At 63.6% G+C, this 23,818-nt stretch overlaps 1 protein-coding gene across 1 annotated transcript; it reads right to left on the reverse strand.

Moving 5' to 3' along the window:
* Nucleotides 1–8,210: 8,210 nt before the first annotated feature.
* On the reverse strand, nt 8,211–23,536 carry MYO1G (myosin IG). The gene is made up of 22 exons (XM_036327174.1): nt 23,217–23,536; nt 21,860–22,068; nt 21,681–21,774; nt 21,098–21,263; nt 20,086–20,139; nt 19,711–19,806; nt 19,482–19,601; nt 18,757–18,966; nt 18,516–18,661; nt 17,521–17,635; nt 17,263–17,433; nt 17,059–17,129; nt 16,371–16,445; nt 16,152–16,284; nt 15,882–16,048; nt 15,301–15,508; nt 13,413–13,636; nt 12,709–12,853; nt 11,025–11,129; nt 10,771–10,884; nt 10,122–10,276; nt 8,211–10,008 (listed from the first exon to the last, which is right to left on the reverse strand). Exons 1-22 carry the CDS (start codon nt 23,309–23,311, stop codon nt 9,852–9,854), a joined length of 3,030 nt encoding a protein of 1,009 aa, XP_036183067.1. The 5' UTR covers nt 23,312–23,536; the 3' UTR covers nt 8,211–9,851.
* Between the last annotated feature and the right edge of the window lie 282 nt (nt 23,537–23,818).

The following is a 23,818-nucleotide window of genomic DNA, read 5'->3' on the forward strand; positions in this document are numbered from 1 at the left end:
CGTCGGCCCTCGCAGCAGATCGGCCTCCTGACGGGACGGCGGCGGGCAGCCCCGGGAGCGGGCGGGCAGTGGACGCAGCGTTGGTCCCGGGGACCTCGCACGAGGCCTGGGACGTATTGGGAGCGTCAGCGCCACTCCGACCCGGGAAACGGGGTGCAGGCCGAGCCGGGACGTGGCGGGGGCGCCGCGCGCGGGGCAGGAGGACCCACGCCGCGGGTGACGCGCGCCCGGGCCTGCACCCTCCCAGCCCCGTGGCCGCAGGCGGACCAGCGAGCCCGTCTCCCTCCGGTTACAGGGGATGATGGGCCCGCCTCCGGGTGGGTGTGAGGGTGACTCGTGGTGCAGTTCATGGCAAAGAAGGTGCGCGAGCATCGGGGAGGCCCGGGGCCCAGCTGTCCTGGCCGGTCCTCGGGGAGCGCCCCCCGGCTCCCCCCCGCCCCCCGCCTCTCCTCTCCCTCCTCGCGGATCCCCGCGCGTCCGCGTGCTGGATCGCAGGCCTTTCTTCTCCAGTGAATCCTTTTTGGCGATGGATGCTGGTCGATTGGGTTTTATAGCCGGTAAGCGAGATAAAGCATAAAAAACACACAAACGGACACAGGAAGCTCTAAGCTGCAGTTTCCTAAGAGGCCCCGCCAGATCCTTCCTAGTTCATGGGAGCGGGGGGCCCTCGAGCCCGGTGAGGGCCTCGGCACTACGCCCGCCTCCCGTGGGAAACGCGCGCATTCAAGCCAAGTTAGAACAACAGTTCCGGCCGAGCACGGGAGGGTCCGGGGGAAGACAAATCGGGCCTGGGCCGTCCAGTCTGGGGGTCGGACATTGTGAATCCCGGGGGGAGGAATGTGACGTCAGGCCTCGCCGGCCGCCATGGAAGATGCCCACGCAGCTCCGCCTCCGGTTTCCTGCCAACCAGGCCCCTTCCCTGCACGGGGACCCCGACGCGGGGAGGATGCTCTATCCCCCCGCGGTCCCTTTTTACCAGTTGGGTTTTAACAGCCAAGTTCTCAGAGTTGGATGGACTGTGTGACGATGAATGAACAGACCTCCTTTAGGTGGGAACGGGAGAGCCCGTGGGAGAGATGGTACCCGAGCCGGAAGGTGCCCCTTCCTCTCCCCGGGGAGACACGGCCTACTCCGCTGCCCAGCAGGAGGGGGCTCCTCCCGGAAGCACGATGGCCACCACTCCCCCTCCTCCTAACGCCGTTTCCTCCGGTGCATCCTTGTTGGCGGCCCCTCGGCCCGCAGCTGCCTCTATCAAAGAAGGTGCCTCTCCTGTGGTCTCTGGACTGAACCCGGTCCACCTGCCTTTGGACGGAACGTCCTGATTTATTGTTCCCATTAAACCCCTTTGCTGGAGAAGTAGCTGGCGGTTTAAGGTCAGCAATTGCTTTGTTTCCTTGGAAGTTTCATTCTTTCCTTTTACACGTAGGATTGAATACCCTCGGCAAACCGGCTCGCGAGCCACATGCAGCTCTTTGGCCTCTTGAGTGTGGCTCTTCCTAAGCCTTAGGAGTCCCCTAATTAAGTTAATAACAATGTACCTACCTATATAGTTTAAATTTAAAAAATTTGGCTCTCAAAAGAAATTTCAGTCGTTGTACTGTTGATATTTGGCTCTGTTGACTAATGAGTTTTCCGACCACTGCCCTATCATAATATTCAATAATCATGTTTTGTTTTTTGTTTTTCCAGAATTTTTAGTTTGATTTTTAAAATATATGTGGTTATATATTTTTATTTGATATTGAACTCTAGTCTAGCTGGGATGTATTTTGGTGTGTGGTATGAACTGAAGAATCTAAAACATTTCTTTCAAATAACCAATTGTCCCAGTACTATTTATTGACTAACCCTCCAAGGACAGATCTCAACAGGTGGAGATGGATGTAGCTTATGTGGGGCAGAGGGAACATTTGTTCCCAGATGGCTAGAAGTCTGGTTTGGCTGGAGCCCCAGATCTGTGAGGAGGGAGTGATGAACAACAGAGTGGAAGGTGGCTAGACTCGGGGAGACCTGATTTGTAGGTGGGAGGGAGGTTGGCCTGGAGCCAAGGGGGAGCCCCCGGAGCTGTGTGCATAGAGTGTGATGCCTCCCCTCTGTTCCCAGGAGGTGGCCCGTGATTGAGGACAGCGTGCGTGCGCTCAGTGAGGAGGCAGGAGTGGACTGGCTGGTGGAGAGGGAAGGGAAATGTGGGGTTCGGGCAGGAGAAGGTCAAGATTTAAAAACCCAACATGGGGATGAGAGAGGGTGCTGTGAGTGACCAGCTCCCATGGCTGTTCCAGAAGGATGAGTTTTTGTTTTATTGATTTAATATGTTTTTTAAAAATATATTTTTGTTGATTTCAGAGAGGAAGAGGAAAAGAGAGAAATTAATGATGAGAGAGCATCATTGATTAGCCGCCTCCTGCACACCCGCCACTGGGGATCGAGTCCACAGCACAGGCCTGTGCCCTGACCGAGAATCGAACTGTGACCCCCGCATTCGTAGGCCAACGCTCAACCATGGAGCCGTGCTGGTCGGGCAAGTGTGAGTTCTTGTTGGAGATGGCAGGGAACGCTGAATTGAGACCTTAGAGGGCCTGATGCTGCAAATGTGAGGTGCCCCTCCCACAAAGTCCCAATAAACTATGCTACGGAATGAGCTGCTGCTTTGATGCATTTTTGGAATATTAAACATTTTCCCCGGAAGTATATTCCTTCTCGGTGGCCTTAAGCACCTGTTGTGGCCGCCTGATGGCAAATCCAGCATGAATGAGGGCCTCTCAGTGCTGGCACATTAAACCTGAGGAGCTGGCTGGGTGCCCGGGGGAGGCATCCACGCAGCTGTGGACCCAGACAGGCGGAGTGAAGAACAGGGCCAGCAGCAGAGATGCAGGCTTGGGAGCTGCCCGTGGACGGGGTGGGCTTGACGTCAGCTCCCAAGAGCTGCATAGAGAAGCCGGGGACAGGCAAACGAGATCGGGGGAGGGAAAGGCTGAGGGGTCCAAGGTTCAGGTCCGTGCAGAGCTGGCATCTTCCCTTCCCACTCGCCCCGGAACGGTGCTGGGAGGACCCAGATCCAGAGGAGAGGAGCGGAGACTGCAGCCCAAGGCTCCCTTTCTTTTCATGAGGAGAGGAAGGGAGAGGGAGAGAGAGAGAGAGAGACAGAAACATCAATGAGAAGAGAGAATCATGGATCAGCTGCCTTGGGCATCGGCCATCTGCTCGCAACCCAGGCCTGTGCCCTGACCGGGAACTGAACCCGTGACCTCCTGGTTCATAGGTCGACACTCAACCACTGGGCCTTGCTGGCCGGGCTCCAGTCTGCCTTTCTAACTCCTGTCTCTGACTCTGCCACTGTGCGGGGAGTGTGGAAGGCAGATGCCACAGTGCTAACGAGAGAATACCTGGGCCGGAGTGTGGGCTGGAGGCTGCCAGGTGACAGGGTGGAGGAGGACTGTGGGTGGCAGAGGAAGCAGGAGGCTGCCTCAGGGAAGGGGCCAGACCCTGGGAGGCCGGAAGGTGTTCTTTTTCTTCTGAGGCCAAGGAGAGAGGAGGAGGCAACCAATCCATGTGTCTCTCACATCGACGTTTCTCTCTCTGTCTCTCCCCCTGCCTCCCTTCCACTCTCTCTCAATGGAAAAAAGTATCGTCAGGTGAGGATTTGAAAAAATAAAATATAAAAAATAACACTCTGGGCCCTTCCAGAGGCCGGAGGCTCTAACCCCACCTGTTTGTCCGCACAGCCAGCGTCCCACGTGGCCCAGAAGCCCGCAAAGGTGTCTGTGTCCTCACTCCACCCGGCCTCGCTGCACCCTCCGCCTGGCTGTGACAGGCCCTGCCCTGGCGTCGGGGAGGGAGGTGTGCGAAGCTCGGGCGCGGCCTTGCCCTGGATGGTGTCGCTCGTGGGTTGTGTGGGCTCCAGGTCCTGTAAAGACCCAGTTTAGGGGGAGCAGGCACGTAAAACCCGGACCTACCTTGTCTGTCTTTGGGGGATGTGTTTGATGGATGAGCGAGTTGAAACCCCAACCCAACAAATAGAAACAGAACTGTTGAAAAGTGTCAGCTGCATGGTGAACAGGCCTGAGGAGGCCATAACTGGGGTCCCTCCAGCCCTACATAGCAGGGGGGCTGTCCCCAGCTCAGGGGCCGCAGGGGCGAGGTCTGCACCCCCCCCACCCCCCCCAGTTGCCCTCAGCTCGGCAGGCCCAGCTGTGCTCACAAGGCCTCCAGGCAGGCTCCTCTCAGCTGCTGGGGGAACAGGTGTGCCCTTTCCACCCGCCCCTGAGGTCACTTGTGGTCTCTCCATGGAGCCGGACAATGGCCATCTGTTCTGACTTCTCATTTCATCGAGAAAATCCCAGAATGCTGTCCTCCCTCCGACACTTCCTGGGGACTCGGCTCTGCCTCCCCCACTCCTTCCAGAAGGCGTCTGGCTCAGACCCTGTCCCACCTGCTTCCCCGTCTGCTCCTCGCCCAGTTAGACCCAGCCCTCCCGCAGGCTGGAGGCCGCACAGCAAGGCCCTGTGATCAGGGACGGAGGCGGCCGCAGTAATGACCTGCCTGAGCCACAGCCTTTAAAGAAACCTCCCCTGAGGAAGGCAGGAACCAGGAGCTTCCTGAGCTCGGCAGGCGCGTGTCCAGCAGTCCCCTCGGCCGCGTGTGCTCTGTCAATCCTCATCTGAGGGTATTTTCCGTAGATTTTTGGAGAGAGTGGAAGGGAGAGAAAGAGAGAGAGAAACATCCATGTGATGTGAGAGACAATAAAGGGGTTGCCTCCCACACACGCCCCACCTAGGGCCAGGGATCAAACCTGCAACCGAGGTACGTGCCTTGACGGGGAATTGAACCCAGGACTCGGTGGTGTGTGGGCTGATGCTCTAACCACTGAGCCAGGCCAGCGGCCCCTCAGCCCTGTGTGAAAGCCCTGGTGCCCCTGCGCGGGCTGCAGGGGCCTCCTTGGCGGGGAAGGCCATGCCAGCCACGCTCTCTCCCTGCTCCTGATGGCGAGGAGTTCTTCACACAATCGTCTGTGCCTGTGCTCCTGCCTCCGTCCCTTCCCGCTGCCACCGCTGGGGTCCGGGTGGCCCCTCAGTGAGCAGCGATGGTCTGAGCTGCAACCGCTTTGCGGCGAGCTGTCCCCTCCTCACATGCCCTGGTCTCGGTCACCCTGGGATTCCCTCCTTTTGGCCACTGGCTCTAGCTGGCTGTCCTGCCCGCCTCCCTCTCAGACTCCAAGGGGTGAGACCGGTGCAGCTCCCTCCAGCCCTGGCACCGGCTGTACCCACCGTGGGAGGCTCAGCCGTGCCATCTGCTCCCAAGCCCGCTGGCCATGCATGAATTTACCCACGAATGGAGCCCAACATGGAGGGATTTATCATCGCTATTTGTAGAGTAGATATTTTGGGAAACGTTTATGGAAATATTTTCAAATATGTTTTTATTGATTTCAGAGAGCGGAAGGGAGAGGGGGATAGAGAGAAACGTCCACGATGAGAACCACGGACCGGCCGCCTCCTGCAGGCCCCCCTGGGGACGGAGCCCACAACCTGGGCCTGTGCCCTGACCGGGAATCGAACCGTGACCTCCTGGTTCCTAGGTCAACGCTCAGCCCCTGAGCCAGGCCGGCCGGGCACGCGCTGTGTTTGCCACATCTGTGTGTCAGAGCACCTGGGTGGGGGGCAGTGGGTGGAGCTGGTGATCAGGGCGGAGGGCGGTCCTGGGGGCTCAACTCCCCGCCTCCCAGGGCCTCAGGGCAGGGAGAGCCCAAGTGCTGGCGCCTGAGCCCCGTTCCCTCAGTTGAGGAGAGAGCCTCGAAGGTGAGCTGTGAAGGTCAGTGAGGCGTGAGTCAAAGGGCTTTGAAGGCCCTGGCTGGTCTGGCGCAGTGGGTAGAGCGTCGGCCTGCAGACTGAAGGGTCCCAGGTTCGATTCCGGTCAAGGGCACAGGCCGGGTTGCAGGCTCGACCCCAGTGAGGGGTGTGCAGCTGATCATTGATCCTCTCTCACCATCGATGTTTCTCTCTCTCCCTTTCCCTTCCTCTCTGAAATAAAAAATAAGGGGGGGCTTTGAAGATGTCGGAAATGATGCCAGTTTGCTGTGGGCCAGGCCCGCACTTTGGGCGGGAAATTCAGACCCGGCAGCGCCCACCTCCGTCCCTCTCCCTTCAGGGCTTTGACGGGTCCCTGCTTCCGCCTGGGCCTCTGCTTGGCCACCTGCGGCAGGTCCCGGGGTTCCATCCGGACGGGGGGTGCACAGGGCCTCCCCCGGCCATGGCTGTGCTGTAGGGAGGGGTGCAGCCTGGAGCTGTGCAGGTGGAGAAACCGGAAACCGGAGGCCCGCAGCAGCGCCATGCCTGCCCCCTGGTGGCCAGACCCGGGCCTTGCGTGGCACAGAAAGCTCCAGGCAGATTGGGGGGGTGGGGGGGGGGGGGGCATCTGAGGGTGTGCGAGGGGGGACACCCCAGGTTGATGATGGCGTCAGCACCTTCACGGTCAGAAGCCCTGACGGCACACGTAAGATCCGAGGTGTCATTGCGTGTCAATTTCATGTCAGAACAGAAGTCTGCAAACAGGCACCAGGCCTGGCTCCTGATGGGAAAGGAAGGCATTTGGGGGAAATGAATGGTGACAGTGCGAGCGAGGAATGGGGGCCCCGATGGAGGGAGCGCGGCCGATGGACGGTGTCGGGGGGGGGGCTCCAGGCGGCGGCGTAAGGGCGTCGTTCACTGTGAAATGCCGTCAGCTCTGCTGCCGGTTCGCACATTTTCAGGATAAAGTGCTGGGGAAGGTCTTCCCCTAGCGGCTGACCTCTGAGCTGGCCGCCGCGTGGGCACCAGTGGGGGGGTGGCCTCTCCCTGGGATCGGGGTTCAGGCCCAGTGTTTGGGGGGTGCTGATGAGCGGGAACAGGGAAGCTGAGTCTGGAGAGGGTGCCCACCATCCCAAGATGGTGCCCAGGTGGTGGACACGGGAGGCCCAGCTTTCACAGGACACGTTCCCGTAAGTGGGGGTCCCACTGCTGCTCTGTGTGCCCTGGGGTCTGGCTGCTCCTTAAGGGAAGTGGGCAGGGCAGGAGGCCCAGGGGCCTGACAGGCAGGGGGTGGGCAGAACGGGACCCACCCAGTTTTTTTAAAAAAAATGTTTTTATTGACTTCAGAGAGGAAGGGAGAGGGAGAGAGACATAGAAACATCCATGATGAGAGAGAATCATGGATTGGCCGCCTCCTCCTGCACATCCCACACTAGGGATGGAGCCCACAACCTGGGCCTGTGCCCTGACTGGGAATCGGACCGGGAATCAGACCCTGACCTCCTGGTTCATAGGTCGATGCTCAACCACCGAGCCACGCCGGCCGCGCAGAGACCAGCCAGTTTTAATGACAAGCGCAAGTGAAATCCATGGGTCTGCCGTTCTTGGGGCTGGCTCCGCTGAACCCTCAGGGACCGGGCGTCGTGGCACAGCCAGGGCAGGACCAGGGCCTGGCCAGGATTCTGCGCCCTACGGGGAACCCCAAGATGTAGGCAGCCTCTGGCTTCTGCTCAGCGCCTCACTGAGAGCAGTGTGGGCCCTGCCCCATGCATTAGCTCCAAGGCCACAGCCGGGGTCCTCCCCCAGCACCAGGTAGCGGCTATGGGAGCAGTCGGTTCTATCACATATTATAGTCTGATTAGTATAATCTAATGTGTTATTGCCGTAAAAGTGCTCATTGAGTTCACTGCAATCATTCATAGTTTAAAAGTTTTATGAGCATCATCCTGGCAGACAACCGTCATTTCAATTAAAAATAAATTACAGTAAAAAACTACTGATTGAGCCGAACCGGTTTGGCTCAGTGGATACAGCGTCAGCCTGTGGACTCAAGGATCCCAGGTTTGATTCCGGTCAAGGGCATGTACCTTGGTTGCAGGCGCATCCCCACTGGGAGGTGTGCAGGAAGCAGCTGATCGATGTTTCTCTCTCATCGATGTTTCTAACTCTCTATCCCTCTCCCTTCCTCTCTGTAAAGAATCAATAAAATACGTATTAAAAAATATTACTGATTGAGTCTTGAGAATAGCCAAGAGAACTGTATGATCTTGCTCTAAAATTACATGTGAGACTCGAGCCGGTTTGGCTCAGTGGATAGAGCGTCAGCCTGTGGACTGAAGGGTCCTGGGTTCGATTCTGGTCAAGGGCTCGCTGTACCTCAGCTGCAGGCTTGAGCCGGGGGTGTGTGCAGGAGGCAACTAATCGATGTGTCTCTCTCACATCGATGTTTCTCTGTCTTTGCCCCTCCCTTCTACTCTCTTAAGAGAAAAACATCAATGGAAAATACCTTCGGGTGAGGATTAACAAAAAAAGTATTAAATTTAAGTTGCATGTGAGAAATGGTGGGAATCTGAAGGCTGCCAGGCCGCCCGAGAAGCTGCGTCCGGCCTGGTGCGTGGGTGCCACCTGCTGACCTGGCTCTCCCAGGTCCTAGAGACGGAAGTGGAGGGGAGACGAGCAGCCCCGAGAGGATGCAGTCGGAGCTGAGCGGCGACCGTTCCCCAGCCTCCCTGGTGGAGGCGTCTGTGCCCAGACTGGTCGTTGACACGCGGGGCCTGGGAAGGCAGGAGGGGGGGCGGAGAATTGCAGGGCGAGGGCTGGGCCCCCATGGCAGCCCCGCGTCTGCAGAGGTGCCAGCCGCCCACAGCGTGTGGGGGCAGCAGATGCGAGCTGCACAGTGGCCGAGACGTGGGGGTTGCGATGGTTCTCAGGCACAACACCAGCACCTGCCTGGGAGTGCTCCTTCCCGGCCGGGTGGTCAGGCATCGGCGTGACGCGGGGCGCGGGTGCCTGGATCTGTGCCACTCACCCGCTGGGGGCCCAGGCCCACTGACCTCCCGTCCCCCACTCCCGCCCTCACTCTGACCTTGTGAAGCACCCAGCACAGTGGTCCGTAGTGACAGGTGGGAGTGTAAGGGCCGCAGCGTCGGGTGGGACTGCCCGACTCGTGGCTGGAGTCCATAACGGGGTCTGTCCCCTTCCCCCCCTGCCGCCCCCCTGGGACTGGTTCTCAGACCCCGAGGCCCAGAAAGCGCCCACTGGCTGCTGCAGCCTCTCGGGAGGTGGGCACCCCGCGTAGGCTCTGGGCCCTGGGCGTGCACCTGCCCCCCCAGCGCTGGGCCCCCCATGTTGCCAGGTGGGGTGTGCAGTGCCCCCTGGCTCCCACCCTGAGCCTGTGTCAGCCAGTGATGCTCACAGCCGCCTGCAGGACCACAAAGGGCGTGGCCGCCTGTGGCCAGGGCAGCTGTGTCCGCGTGGGGTGCTCTGTGGGAGGCGGGGAGCCGCAGCCCCCCAGGCCAGACCTCCAGGCTGGACAGAGACAGCAGCTCTCCCAGGGCAGGGGCGCCGGACACGGACCTGGCAGGAGGCGACCCCAAGCGCCCGGGACAGTGACCAGGGGAAGCCTCAGGGGGCTGAGCCCTTCAGGGAAGGGTCCGTGCCAGGGGGACAGTCTGGAACCCACAGCGGGGGAGCAGCCGGGGGTGGAGAGGACAAGGTTTCCTTTCAGACCCCGGGCTTCACCCCCAGCAGCTTCCTAGGCCGAAGCCCCAGCAGACAGTCCCCAGGCCGCCTCCTCCTCCCGTTCAGGGGACCCGCAGAGACGCTGGGGTGGCATTTGCCAAGCAGGAGCGACGTCCACCCACAGACAGAAGCCCACGGGCAGGCGTGACATCCTTTATTGCCCGGCGTCCACCCACAGACACAAGCCCACGGGCAGGCGTGACGTCCTTTATTGCCCGGCGACAACCCACAGGCACAAGCCCACGCAGGGCTGGCGTGCTCGGGGGCGGGCGGGGCGGAGGGGCCGTCGTGCTGGGGGAGGCCAGCCGGCCCTGCACAGGCAGCGGCTCAGCTGCTTGGCCACAGGAGGGTGAAGGAGCCGCGGCTGCAGCGGAAGTCGGGCTCGGGCTGCCCAGGCCGGGGCTCCACGGACACCAGGCGCCGGGCGCCACGCTGGCTCAGGGGGATGCAGTCAGACACTCGGATCTCCAGCGGGCGGCCCTCCCTGGAGCGGACGCGAGAGGTCAGGCAGGGGGACAAGTGGGCAGTGGGGGGACAGGCAGGGTGGCAGGCCCTGAGCCCCCCATCGCCCCTCCCCACCTCACCCCCCCAGCTCACCCCTGGCAGTGTCCGGCCAGCACGCCCACCAGCTCCCCCACGCGGTTGTCCAGCGGCGGCCTCGAGCGGTGCAGACACACCACCAGGTCGTCCAGACCCTTCAAGTGCAGCACCACCAGCTGGTCCCGCCCGCTGGTCACACTCAGCCCCGTCACCTGGGGGTCAGGGTCAGGGTCAGGGCCAGAGGGAGCAAGTCCTCCTTCTGACCCCCAGGACCCAGCCTCTGGGGCCCCACCCGCTGCTCCTCCATGGGTCCCCAGGTCCCCTTCCTCCTTGTGGCTCTCGAGTGAGTGCCTGCGCGGCACTGGTGGGACTGAGGGGCTGGCCTTCCTCCTAAGCAGCCACACCCCCCTTGGTCTGCACGGGGACCTGGACCCGCCTGGGCCAATCCTTGCCCTGAGGGCCAGTGAGCCACAGGGCTGGGGGGAGGGAGATCTCCCAGCCGCACAGGTGTGGGGAGAGGGGGAGAGGGCCCACCTGGGGGCTGAGTAGGGGTGTGGGGACGGGGCTGTGCCCACAGGAAGCCATGCAGTCTGCTGCTGGGGGGGGGGGGCAGCCTGAGCGGAGACTGTTCTAGGAAGTTCCAGGCACCCCAGGCAGGTGGGAGGGGCGGGGCCCATGGACGCTGCTCCCGCCCCCACAGGCTCACCAAGTCCAGGGGCACGGCCCGCATCACCCGGTACTGCCGGCCGGGCTCCAGCTTGTACAGGTGCCGGTCGGTGAGCAGCAGGGCGCGGTCCCGCCTCTTGTTGAAGCGGTTCACCTGGGCAGATGCTGGGGTCAGTGCCCCCCGGGCGCCCCCAGCCCCGCCCTGTGTTCTCCCTGCCTGGGCCGGAGCTGGCCACTTCCCAAGTGTCAGGGCAGCTGGGAGACAGCCGCCGGGCCGCCCTGCCCACCACTCACCTTGCGGACGTGGCTGGAGAAGAGCACCACCCCGAAGCCGTCCTTGTCCCGAAGTGACTTCAGGCGCTGAGCGAACAGGCTGGAGGCGGCAGGGTTGTCGGCGGCCTGAGCACAGATGGGGGCAGCTTGGGACGGGGTCTGGGACCGTGTTCGACTGGCAGCCAGTCTGGGTGAGTGGCACAGCCACCCTGACCTGGGGAGCCCACGTCGGGCGGGGCATGCACCGCCTTTGCTGGGCCTCCCGCTACACTGAGGGCCAGCACAGACCTCACAGCCTAAGGGTCAAGACATCAGGTTTCTGCCCTCCACACCGGCCCCTGCCTGCTCCTCAGGCCAGACCTGGACCTCGGCAGATGGACGCTAAGAAGGCAGCAGCCAGCGGGGACCAGGCCCCCCCAGGCTAACACTCCTGGGCCTCTTCTCCTGCAATCCAGGCCAGGGGCCTGCGGGCAGCACCCGCCCACTGAGGGCCAAGGGGAGCTCTGGCCGGGATGCCAACTGAGCTTGGGGGGGCGCTGTGTCTGAGGACAGGGGTTTGGACTGCACCTGAGAATGGGGGGCGGTGTTCTTGAGAATAAGGGGGTTGGCCTTAGAATGGGGGGTCAGGAATGGGAGCAGGGCCGAGGAGCAGGTGCTCCCTGAAGCCCAGGCCAGTGGTTCTGAGTGAAAACACTTAAACTTCAGGCTGGCAGGCGTGGCTCAGTTGACCTATGAACCAGGAGGTCATGGTTCGATTCCCGGTCAGGGCACATGCCCTGGTTTCGAGGTCGATCCCCAGTGTGGGGTTTGAAAGAGGCAGTGGATCAATGATTCTCTCTAATCATTGATGTCTCTATCTCTCTCCCTCCCTCTCCCTTCCTCTCTGAAATCAATAAAAAAATAAATTTAGGCCCTAACCGGTGTGGCTCAGTGGATAGAGCGTCGGCCTGCGGACTGAAGGATCCCAGGTTCGATTCCGGGCAAGGGCATGTGCCTTGGTTGCAGGCACATCCCCAGTTGGGGTTGTGCAGGAGGCAGCTGATCGATGTTTCTCTCTCATCTGTTTCTCATCGATGTTTTTAACCCTCTATCCCTCTCCCTTCCTCTCTGTAAAAAAATCAATAAAATATATTAAAAAAAAATTTAAAACAAACAAACCAAAAACCTCCACAATGCCCTAGCCCAGTGATGGCAAACCTGTGACACGCGTGTCAGAGGTGACACGCGAACTCATTTGTTTGGTTGATTTTTCTTTGTTAAATGGCATTTAAATATATAAAATAAATATCAAAAATATAAGTCTTGGTTTTACTATGGTGGCAAATATCAAAAAATTTCTATATGTGACACGACACCAGAGTTAAGTTAGGGTTTTTCAAAATGCTGACACGTCAAGCTCAAAAGGTTCGCCGTCACTGCCCTAGCCAGTATGGCTCAATGGCTAGAGTCTCAGCCTGTGGAACAAAAGGTCCCAGGTTCAATTCCCGGTTGCGGGTTCGATTCCCGGTTGTGGGCTCCATCCCCAGTAGGGGGTGTGTGGGAAGCAACCGATCAATGATTCTTTCTCATCATCATTGATGTTTCTATCTATCTCGTCCTCTCCCTACCTCTGAAATCAGTAAAAATATGTATTTTTAAACAACAACAACAAAAGAACACTTAAACTTCAGAGGCAGAGGCCCCATGGGCCCAGCCTGGCACTCACGGAGGACAGGTAGTCTCGCAGCCAGGCCCGCCGGCAGCCCCAGTCCGGCCGCAGCTCCTGCAGGGCCCCCATGGCGGCCACCTTGGCTTTGATCTGGGCCATGTCCGAGGGGGGGATGTTCTTCACTAGCTGCCGTGCCCGCCACCTGCAGGGGACAGGAGCTCAGAGGGGCCGGAGCAGCCCCAGGTTCCCACCCCAGGTCCTGCCTCTCACTCTCAGCCTGGCCCTGGCCACCAGCCATGTCCCAGCCACCCCTCCTGCTGAGCTGCTGGTCACCCTGTGGCCCTCCTCCCGGAGAACTCCTACTCAGCCTGCAAAGCCCCACGCCCAGCCCCGCCTGCCACCCTCCCCTGCAGGCCTGTGTCCCCTCCGGTGCCCAGCGTGGTGGGACCGCAGGGTCTGCTACCAACTGTGGAGTTCTGGCCGGTTTGGCTCAGTGGATAGAGCAGCGGCCTGCGGACTGAGGGGTCCCTGGTTGATTCAGGTCAAGGGCACAGGCCCGGGTTGCGGGCTGGATCTCCAGTAGGGGGCGTGCAGGAGGCAGCCGCTCTCTCCATCTCTCCCCCTCTCCCTTCCTCTCTGAAATCAATAAAGATATATTTCTAAAAGCAAACAAACAAAAAAGTTCCCGCTGTGTCCACCGGCTCGGAGTCCGGGGTGCGGGGGGGCACGGGCGGGCGGGCGGGAAGGAGCGGGGCGCCGACCTGCAGAAGAGCGCGCGGCAGGCGTCCTGGAAGGGCTGCAGCACGGCCGGGGGCGGCGGCCAGGCCAGGTCGCGGCCGAAGAGCGGGGGCTGCCGCGCGGCCTGGAACCGCCGGTGCAGCTCCGCCAGGTGAGCGCGCACCTTGTGCCTCCGGTAGCAGCGCATGATGGTGTAGGCGGCGCGCAGGCGGCGGCAGCGCCACCGCGCCAGGGTGCCTCTCCAGGCCTGGGGGACAGGGTCAGGGGGACGGGGTCAGGGGGACGGGGTCAGGCTCCGCCCGGCTCCCGCAACCCCGCCTCTGCCCACCCACTGCCTGAGCCGGCGGGCGGGCTCGCCTGCCCTGGCTCCCGGGAGCGCCCCCACCCGGCCCGCCCCAGCCCCAGCCTCTGCGCAACCCCCGGGGAAGCTGCTCCCCTGAGTCCCCCTCCCCGCCGCCCCCCCAGCTCCCGACTCCAAGTGCCCCCGGGAGAAGGCACATGACCAGGGACAGGGGCAGAGGAAGCCCTTCCCACCCAGTAGGTGTCCACCCGGACTCTGACCTGCGTTAGCCTCCACTCCCAGGAGACCTAGAGGGAGGGCATCCCGGACTACAACCACCCAACCCAGACCACAGGCCTGTGGGGCAGGCAGCCCAGTGACCACAGATTAAAACTGACTTAAGCAACGTTGCCTAGGTCACAACTTCGGGATCCGAATGGCACAGACGGGAGAGGATGGGGGCTGAGGTGGAGGCGCCTGCCAGCAGCGGGTCAGCGAGAACTCGCTACAGCCCTTGTCTCGGACAACAGTGTGTGTCATGGTCCCGGCCGGTGTGGCTCACTGGCCTTCGCACCAGGTTTGATTCCGGGTCAAGGGCACATACCTGGGTTGCAGGTTCGAGCCTTGTTGCCCCTGTGGGGTGTGTGGGAGGCAGCCAATCGATGGATGTGTCTCTCTCACATCGGTGTTTCTCTCTCCTCCCCTCCCGTCCACTCTCTTAAAAAAAAATCAATGGCAAAATATCCTCACTCCTTGGGTGAGGATTTAAAACAGCAACAACACACATGCCTGCGCTAGAGCCAGAGCAGCAGCCGGGGAGCGGCCGCGCGCCTGTCACTGGGTGGGATTTGGGGTTCCCGAGTGGGACAGGTAACGGGGGGCCGCGTGTGGACTAGGGTGCCCCGGTGGGAGGTGCTCAGACAGGAGGAGACATTGCATGGGGTGGAGTTAGGGGTCAGCGTGGCCACGTGCCTGCTGAGGTCGCCAGGGTGACGCCATGTGTATCAGAAAACACAGCTCTGCGCACCGGAGTGTGTGTGGGTGCGAAGAGAGAGGGAGACAGGGACGCAGCCACGGGGTGGGGCGCACGACCCAGCAACCCCGTGAGTGGCAACCTGTGTGAATCTTCCAGCTTTTCTGTGGGTTTGAAAAGTGAAAAGCCAAGGGCTGGGGGAGGGGTGGAAAGCCACTGTCCTCTGGAAAACACCCCGAAAAGATTCCCAAGGACCTGAATTGCTTCCCAATAACCAGGACGGAGGTGCAGGCGTCTGCGCCAAAGCACATGATGGAGAGGTGACAGGTGGCAGGAGTGTGGGTGGGGCTTTAGTTCATCGACCCAAACCCTTTCCTCTAGGTCTGAGGTCTGTCAGAAGAAATAGGAGCAAAGAAGAAGGAGGGAGGGAGGGAGGGAGGGAGGGAGGGAAATCTTGTGCACCTGGACCTGAGCTGGCAGCTGAGGCGACCTGGACCCAACCCACACCTTTTGCTTAAGTCAGTTTCAGTCGTGGTCTGGTTTGTCTCCAAAAGTCCTGCTCGTGGGCACGCCCCTCCCCTCCCCCCCACGTGCACATCCTCTCCCTCCCCCGCGTGCACGCCCGCCGCCTCCACAGCCCGCGCTCCCGCAGGTGCACCTTCTGCAGCAGCAGCACGATGATGGGCACCAGGCGCGCGCGGCTCTGCTCCAGTGTCACCAGCGTCCGCGGCGAGCGGATGAAGAGCTTGCTGCGCCCGAAGGCCACGTCCCCCTGCAGCCCGTGCTGCTCCAGGAGGGCGCCCACGGCCTCGCGGTCCGAGCCCAGCAGGTGGTTGGGCCACGTGTACTCGCAGGTCATCTTGTACCTGGAACCACGGGGCGGGCGGTGGGTGCCAGGCCCTGGGGAGGGGAAGGGGGGGCAGCCGCCCCCACGTGCCACTCACACTAGCCCCGCCCACACCCACACTCAGGCCGCCTCCAGCCCCCAACAGATCCCACCCGCCCCTACCTGCCCCATCCTCACCCCTGCCCCCGGCCCCACCCCTGCCCCCCCAGCCCCTGACCCCGCCCGGCCCCCGCCCCTGGCCCCGCCCCACTCCTGTGTCCCCGAGGGTCCCGTGGACTTTGTCCCGTGGTCACAGAGAGTCCGCTCCCGCGTGCAGGTCTGAGAAGCGGCTGTCGGGACCCCGTCCCCTCGCCCCTCGCCCCGGGAAGCGGGTGGGCAGCGGGCGGCGGTACCTGAGCAGGAAGCGCGGGTACGGCTGTCGGGAGGCGAAGCCGGCCCTGCGGACCCGCACGTTCTCCAGGAGCCCCAGGTAGGCGACCTGGTGGCGGCAGTGCGCCTCGTCCAGCCGCGCGGCCGCCTTGTCCTGGTTGGGCTTGATGCAGCGCACGTAGAAGGGCTCCTGGGGGGGGTGGGGGCGTCTTAGGGGACCTCCCGCTGCGGGGGCTCCGGGCTGGGAGACCCCATCCCTCCCCCACGGGGCGCCGTGCCCCTCGGGCTGGCACCTTGGAGGCCAGGTTGTCCACCAGCGCCACCATGGAGTTCTTGAAGAGCGTGCCGGCCGTCAGCGGGCGCTTGGTCACCTCCGTGATGTCCTGCTGCCCGTCCGGCCACATGGCCCGCAGCGTGGGGTCCGAGCTGTGGACACAGGCGCATGTGGAGCGGCAGCTGCAGGTCTCCCCTGCGGGCAGGGCCACCCCATCCTGCGGCCGCTGCGCACTCACCTGTTGTACAGCAGCCGCTTGAAGTCCTGGAAGAGGGCGTCTCTGTTCTTGTCGATGAAGCCCAGCACGGAGTACCTGGGGGCCCGGGGCGTGAGCGGCTGGGGCCACCTCCCCCGCCCTGTCCTCTCCCTCCCGGACCCTGTCCTCGCAGGCCAGCCTCTCCCTCCCCGGCCCTGACCTCGCAGGCCAGCCTCTCCCTCCCCGGCAGTTTCTCTCCTAAAGAGCGTCCAGAGGTTGTGCTCTGGCTCTGGACCCAAATCTCATAGCCCTGAATCCTGCTCTAGCACCTACATGCTGTGTGGCCTGGGACAAGTTACTGAACCTCTCTGTGCTCAGAAAAGCGCCTGGGCATCAGCAACTGCATTACAGCCAGGAACTCCCAAGTCACGGTCTGGTTTTGTGTGTGTGTGCTTGTTTTTAAAATATATTTTTGCCCTGGCTGGTGTGGCTCAGTGGATAGAGTGTTGGCCTGCAGACTGAAGGGTCCCAGGTTTGATTCCCGGTCATGACCAGCTTGCGGGCTCAGTCCCCAGTGGGGGATGTGCAGGAGGCAGCCGATCCATGATTCTCTCTCACTATTGATGTTTCTCTCTCTCCCCTTCTCTCTAAAATCAATAAAAATACATAAAAATTAAAAAAAAATTGGAGGGGGCAAAAGGGAGGATGGAAGGTGCGATGGGGACCTTACGTGACGTCCCCCGCGTAGTGCTTGATCCGGAAGTCCCGACCGAACTCCATGGTCTTGTCCGTGGGGCAGAGCTGTGGGGGGACAGCCAGGGTCAAGGGGTGAAGGGGTCTGCAGGGCGGGGGGGGCAGTCTTGCAGGGGAGGCTGGGCCACACCATGGCCCTGCTGTGAGGGCAGCACCGGGACGAGCTGGGTGTGGGGGGCACCTGGCGGCTGGTGTAGTGCGGGTGGTGGCGGTGGTGCGTGTCCAGGCTCTGCAGGAAGATGCGGTCAGTGATGGTGCCCGCGCTGCAGCAGGCCTCGTCCAGCACGGCCAGGACGCCGCGGTGCGGCCGCTCCACCAGGTCCACGATGGTGGCGTTGTTGAAGAACTCCACCTGGGAGAGTGAGGTAGAGCGGGCGGGGACTCGGGGCCGGGCCCACAGCGCCCCCACCAGGCCACAGGGCGCAGGGCGGGCACTCACGGTCTGCCAGGCGATGCCCTCGCGCTCGTACTCCTCCTGCTCCTGCTTCAGGATGAGCTGGATGAACAGCTGCTGCAGCTTCTCATTGCAGTAGTTGATGCAGAACTGCTCGAAGCTGGGCCAGGCCGCCAGCGTCATGCTGGGCCGTGGGCTCCCACCGCCTGCCCAGCCCAGCCCCAGCCCCAGCCCAGCCCAGCCCAGCCCCAGCCCAGCCCAGCCCAGCCCCAGTCCCAGTCCTAGCCCCAGCCCAGCCCAGCCCAGCCCCAGCCCGGCCCGGCCCAGCCCAGTCCAGCCCAGCCCAGCCCCAGCCCCAGCCCAGCCCAGCCCAGCCCAGCCCCAGCCCAGCCCAGCCCCAGCCCCAGCCCCAGCCCCAGCCCAGCCCAGCCCAGCCCAGCCCAGCCCAGTCCAGCCCAGCCCCAGCCCCAGTCCAGCCCAGCCCAGCCCCAGCCCCAGCCCCAGCCCCAGCCCCAGCCCAGCCCCAGTCCAGCCCAGCCCCAGTCCAGCCCAGCCCCAGCCCCAGTCCAGCCCAGCCCCAGCCCCAGCCCAGCCCAGCCCAGCCCAGCCCCAGCCCCAGCCCAGCCCCAGCCCCAGCCCCAGCCCCAGCCCGGCCCAGCCCCAGCCCGGCCCAGCCCGGCCCAGCCCAGCCCAGCCCCAGTCCCAGCCCCAGTCCCAGTCCCAGCCCAGCCCAGCCCAGCCCCAGCAGCGCGCCTGCAGCGAGCTCACAGGGCCCAGCGCCAGGCCCCCATGGCCTCACCGTGGGTGCCTCACGAGATAGTCCCTTCCTTTGCCCCCAGCAAGGGGAAGTGAGCTCGGGATTTTCCCTTCCCGGCACCACTGACCGGGGAGCGGGGGGCACCGCGGAGGCAGCTTGGCTATGACCCTGGGGTCAGGGACCAGCCAGGACGGACACCAGAAGACATCTTACTCCCCAGCCAACCCAGCTCCCCAGGACAGCGGGGGGCCCTGGTGGTTGGGGTCGGAGCTGGGTCTCCCACCTGTTGACAGGGAACACTTCGAAGCCGTAGATGTCCAACACACCAATGACCGTGTCCTTGCCGTCCCGCCGGGCGTCCCTGCCCCGGGGCTCCATGACGCTGTTGATCCGGTTCACCACCCACTCAAATAGCCGCTGGTACACTGCCTGGGGAGAGCTGGGCTGCTTCGGGCTGCATTTGACTTTGCCTCCCCCAGGAAGGCCTCCTGGGTTCCTCCCCAGGCTGCCTGTCCCCAGGGTACCTTGGCGCCGGCGTCCCGAGCGTAGCTGGCCTCAGCCGCAGTGTGGCCCTTCTCGATGACTTCCCTGCCCCCCGAGGCCACGGTGCGGGACAGCAGGCAGCGCAGCACCTGCTCCCGGGGGGTGGCCGTCAGCTCGGCCACGTGGTCCACCAGCACCTCCTCGGCCACAGCCAGGGGCCCCTCCTCCATCTCCACAAACTCGATATTTCCCTGGCGATGGGGAAACCGGGAAGTCGGGCTGCACGCCCCAGGCCGGGAGGAGCCTGCACACCTTTGCCCCGGGAAGGAGCAAGGGCTGGCAGGGACTCAGCCCGAGATGAGGGCCCAGCAGCCAGAGGCTCCCTGCCAGCCCAGCAGCCGGCTCTGTGCTCCCTCCCCCCCCACCTCAGAGAGGACGCAGGCTCAGAGCGCCGCCCCAGCCACACCGCTCTCGAGAGTCAAGCACCAGCAGGTCCCCACGTGCTCCGCTTCCTGGTGGGGACGCCCTTGCCTGCTGTGTGGGCTCGGCCACCAGACACGGACCAGGCAGCTGGCAGGCTGCATCCTGGGCACACGGGGCCCATGGCTCGGGGTGTCTCAAGGGAGCCCACAGCCCAAGCAGCTGCGGGGGGTGGGAGGGGGGCAGCTCTGTGGCTGCATTGTCAGAGGCCAGTCTTCCCCGCCCCCGGGGGCGGTGCAGCGACAGGACAGCAGGTGGAGGTGCCCAGCCCAGGCAGCAGGCTCACCAGGTGCAGGATGGCGGCCAGGATCCGGCGCACAGACCCCATCTCCTCAGCACTGAAGCCGATCACCTGCATGGCCTCCATCACCGCCCGGTGCTGGCTCCTCTCCTCGCTCTCCGAGGCCTGGGGGAGAGGGGGCTCAGCACCCGGCGCAAGCTCACCCACTGCGTCCTGCCCCCAGGGCCTGCAGGTCCCCCGACGGCCAGCACCCGCGCGCTGGGTGCCCACTCACACTGAGCCCTGCGCCCTGGCGGGTGAAGCTGTACAGGGCGGGGTTTCTCTGCAGGTGCAGTTCCTGCAGCTCTGCGTCCTCACAGCCGCGCAGCACCTGTGGGACACACCCTGGGGTCAGGCCCTGGGACAGCACAGAGGTCCCTTCAGCCCGGGTGACCCCGCCAGCCAGGGGAGCTCGTGGCGGCATGGACACGGCCCTGGTGCAGGGAGAGCCCCTTCAGGCTCAGGCGCACAGTGGACGCCTCCAAGGTCCAGGCAGAAGGCACCGCAGGGGCAGAGGCAGGCGGCTGTGTCCAGGGCCACCCACCCCAGAGAGAGGGCGAGAGGGGCGGGAAGGGGCTGCCCTGCCTGCCCACCTGCCTGCCTGGCTCACCTGATAGAAGGCGTGGAAGTTCCTCTCACCCACGTGCTGCTTGAGGACCCGAGACTGCGGAGAGAGGGGAAGCTGGGCCCGTGTCTGGGTGGACAGGGACCCCAGGGGACAGGCCCCAGAGCCCCAAGGCCGTGCAGGGAGCAGAAGGGCTGGCCTGGCCACAGAGGGAGCCCCACCCTGTGCATCTGGGACATCGAAGAGGGGGAGTCCCTGCCCCAGGGCCGTGGGCCTCAGGGAGGCCTGGGCAGCACCTTTTCTTTTCTTTCTTTTTTTTTAAGGGCAAGTTTGGCTCCTTAATTCTCTCGTCTTTTCTTATTTATTTACTAGAGGCCCAGTGCATGAAATTCATACATGGGGGTCCCCTCAGCCCGGCCTGCACGCTCTCCAATCCGAGATCCCTTGGGGGATGTTCAACTCCCTCTCACAATCCGGGAGTGCTGGCTTCTGACCGCTCACCTGCCTGCCTGCCCGATCGACCCTAACTGCCACCCCTGCTGGCCTGGTCACTCCTAACTGCCTCCCCCCAACCCCCTGCTGGCCTGGTTGCCCTTTACTGCCCCCCCTGCCGGTCTGGTCACACCCAACTGCCCCCCTCTGTCGGCCTGGTCACCTCTAACTGCCCCCCCCCACGGCCTGGTTGCCCCAAACTGCCCCCCCCCACGGCCTGGTTGCCCCCAACTGCCCCCCCTGCCGGGCTGGTCACCCCACGCAGCCTGCTGTTTGGTCGGCCATCTGGTGGTTTTGGTCATATGGCCCCTGGCTTTTTATATATTAGGATTTTAAGCCTCACCCAAGGATATTTTTCCATTTATTTTTAGGGAGAGTGGAAGAGGGAGGGAAAGACAGAGAGAAACATCAATTGGTTGGCTCCTACACACGCCCTGACCAGGGCCCAGGCCACGGAGGAGCCTGCAACCGAGGTATGTGCCCTTGACTGGAATCGAACCAGGGACCCTTCAGTCCAAGGGCCCATGCTCTACCTACTGAGCCAAACTGGCCAGGGCCAACCCACCTTCTCCAGCAAGTAGCTGTGGATGTGCCCCCCGACGGGGTCGCCCTTGAAGTCGAAGTTGATGTCCATGTACTTGCCGAAGCGGCTGGAGTTGTGGTTGCGGTTGGTGCGGGCGTTCCCGAAGGCCTCCAGCACGCAGGTGGACTTGAGCAGCACGTCCTTGACCCTGAACGGGGCGCAGGGTGGGGCTGCATTGCAGAGACCTCGAGCCGGGGACCTGTTTATCCTATGGTGTCCCGGGCTGAGACCGCCCGCGCTTCCCCTGCAGGCTGAGGGCCCCGCCGGCCCCGTGCCAGGCCAGGTCACTGCCCGCTGGCCACGGTGCCCAGAGGCATCTTCCCCAACAGCCCCACACCACTCCACGTCACAGGAAGAGCAGGTTCCCCCACAGGAAACCGCTCCTGCCAGGCTGGGGAGCAAGCCCTGCTTTCCAGCTCCCAGCCTCACCGGTTCCTGGCTGGGCCCCCGGGGCAGGCCACCTTCTCCCCAGTGGCAGGTGCCCCTGCGCTGGGCCTCCCCTCCCCTCGCCCGGGACTCAGGGGGGTCTCCGCTCTCCAGTCCCCGCCCAGCCCGGCCGCCTCACCTCTCCACCTCGGCCCTCTGGCTGGGGTTGGTGACGGCCGCGATGTACTGCATGATGTGCTTGCTGGCCTCCGTCTTCCCCGCCCCGCTCTCCCCTGCGGACAGATGGACGGACAGGCAGAGTGGGCGCCTGCGGCCTGGCCCCCTCCTCTGGGGTCCTCCCACCACCAGGGCGGGTACCTGAGATCACGATGCAGGTGTCCCTGGCCCTGCGCTTCATCGCCCGGTAGGCGGCGTTGGCCACGGCGTACAGGTGGGGCGGCCGCTCGTACAGCTCGCGGCCCTGGTACCTGGCGATGGCCTCGGGCCCGTAGAGGGGCAGCTCCTGGTAGGGGTTGACGGACACCAGCACCTCGCCGATGTAGGTGTAGATGCGGCCCTTCTGGAACCTGGGGGGGCAGGGCTGCTCCTCAGCCCTCAGGCGAGGCCCAGCACCCAGCTCCCGGGCCCTGCCCACCCGGGAGAAGGGAGGGCGGTGGCCCTGTCCCCCGGAGCCCACCCCACTGCTCCCCATGGGCCCTGATGGCACAGGAGGAGTGGCCCCCATTTTAGGAAGGGACTGGACTTGCCCAGAGCCACCCTGGGCCAGCAGGTAGGAAGGAGACGGGCTGGAGGCAGAGGGAGGGGCCTCCGCTGTTTCCTGTTGGTCTGGGGCCTGGGCGGGGACCCAGTGGCAGAAAGGAGCCCCGCCCAGCCCCACCCAGATGGCAGGGCCTGGGAGGGGTGCAGGCAGGGAGCCCCCAGCACATCCTGACCTCTCAACCCTGACCTTGGGGAACCGGCCACCAGCGGGGTGCCTGCTCCCCGGGGTGTATGGGAGCTGCCCTTCCCCTGCACCTATCGGGGTTCCTCTTCCTCAGCCGCCTCGCCTCTGACTGTGGGGGTTCCCTGGCTGCACCCTCTCTGGGCACCCAGCACCCTCGCGGATGCTTTCTTTTGTGCCCCAAGTGGCTGAGTGGCCGGGCTTAGCATCTGGGTGGGGACGGGGACGGGGACGGGGAGGCCGTCCCATGAGCCGGTTCGTGTGAATGAGCTGCCATCGAAAGAGCTCACTCTGTCCCCGACCCCACAACCTGCCAGGGGCCGCCTGCCTTCCGCCCCCGCCCGCCCCATCACCACCTGATCCCCCTCCTCCCTGCCCTCTGCCCTCCTCCTTTGGAAACTGGGCCCCAGGTCACGCTCCCAGTTGTACCCTGCAGCACCCCACACTCCCCCCAAGACTCATTCAGCTGCCCACTCCCTCAGAGCACCCAGGGCTCAGCCGGACCCCACGCGGGGGATGGGGTGCCCACCCATCTGGGAGCTGGTTTGGGTGCTGGGCAGGAAATCATGGCTTGTATGGGAGGCAGGGGCCTGGGGAGTTGGTGCCAGCATTGGCCAGCCACCTGGCCCTGAGGGGTCAGTCCTGCCTGGCTGCCAGGCCCCCCTGCAGTGACCCAGGCCCAAATGGGGGCCTGGGTGGCTGTGTGTCCCTCCCCCCCCTCCCCCCGCCCCCGCCCCCGAGGGATTGGGGAGCAGGGAGCCGGCCTGGGCCCACCTGAGCTTCAGGTTCTCCATGAAGTCTTCCATGGTGACCTGGTCCAGAAGCACAAAGTCTGCTTTGCCGCACTCAGCGCCTTCCTCGTCCTCCATCCTGCTGGGAGCACCCAGAGCCCAGGCCAGGTCGCCAACCTTCCCGCGCAGGGCGCAGGGCGGAGGGAGCAGGCCCGGCCTCTGCCCACAGTTCTCCCCGCCACCTCCCCGTGTGGTGAAGTAGGAAGTGGGTTCTGGCCCGGGAGGGGCTGCCTCCCTCCCTGAGGGGCTCTGACCCCTGCTTCCTGGGCGGGCCCCTACGTGCGGCAGGCCGGTGGGAGGTTCCTCCTGGCCTCGGAGGAAGCCCACCCCATCTCCACCCGCCCTCACCCAGCAGCCCCTTACCCAACAGCGGCCGCCCAGGCCCCAGTCCCACCCCAGGGAGTCCCCTGCAGCCCAGAGGGAAGATTCCTGTCACCCAACCCCACGTGGCTGTCAGCTCTGACCCGGGCCTGGTGGGTGCAGGGTGGGCACAGGGCCCCGTGGTGACAGTGGGAAGACACCGTGCCCTGGCCTTCGGGGCAGGGCCCAGACAGGAACAGTCCTTGGTGTGGAGACGCCAGGAGG

The sequence above is a fragment of the Myotis myotis genome, unplaced genomic scaffold (genome assembly GCF_014108235.1).
Source record: "Myotis myotis isolate mMyoMyo1 unplaced genomic scaffold, mMyoMyo1.p scaffold_m19_p_11, whole genome shotgun sequence".
Lineage (NCBI taxonomy): Eukaryota > Metazoa > Chordata > Mammalia > Chiroptera > Vespertilionidae > Myotis > Myotis myotis.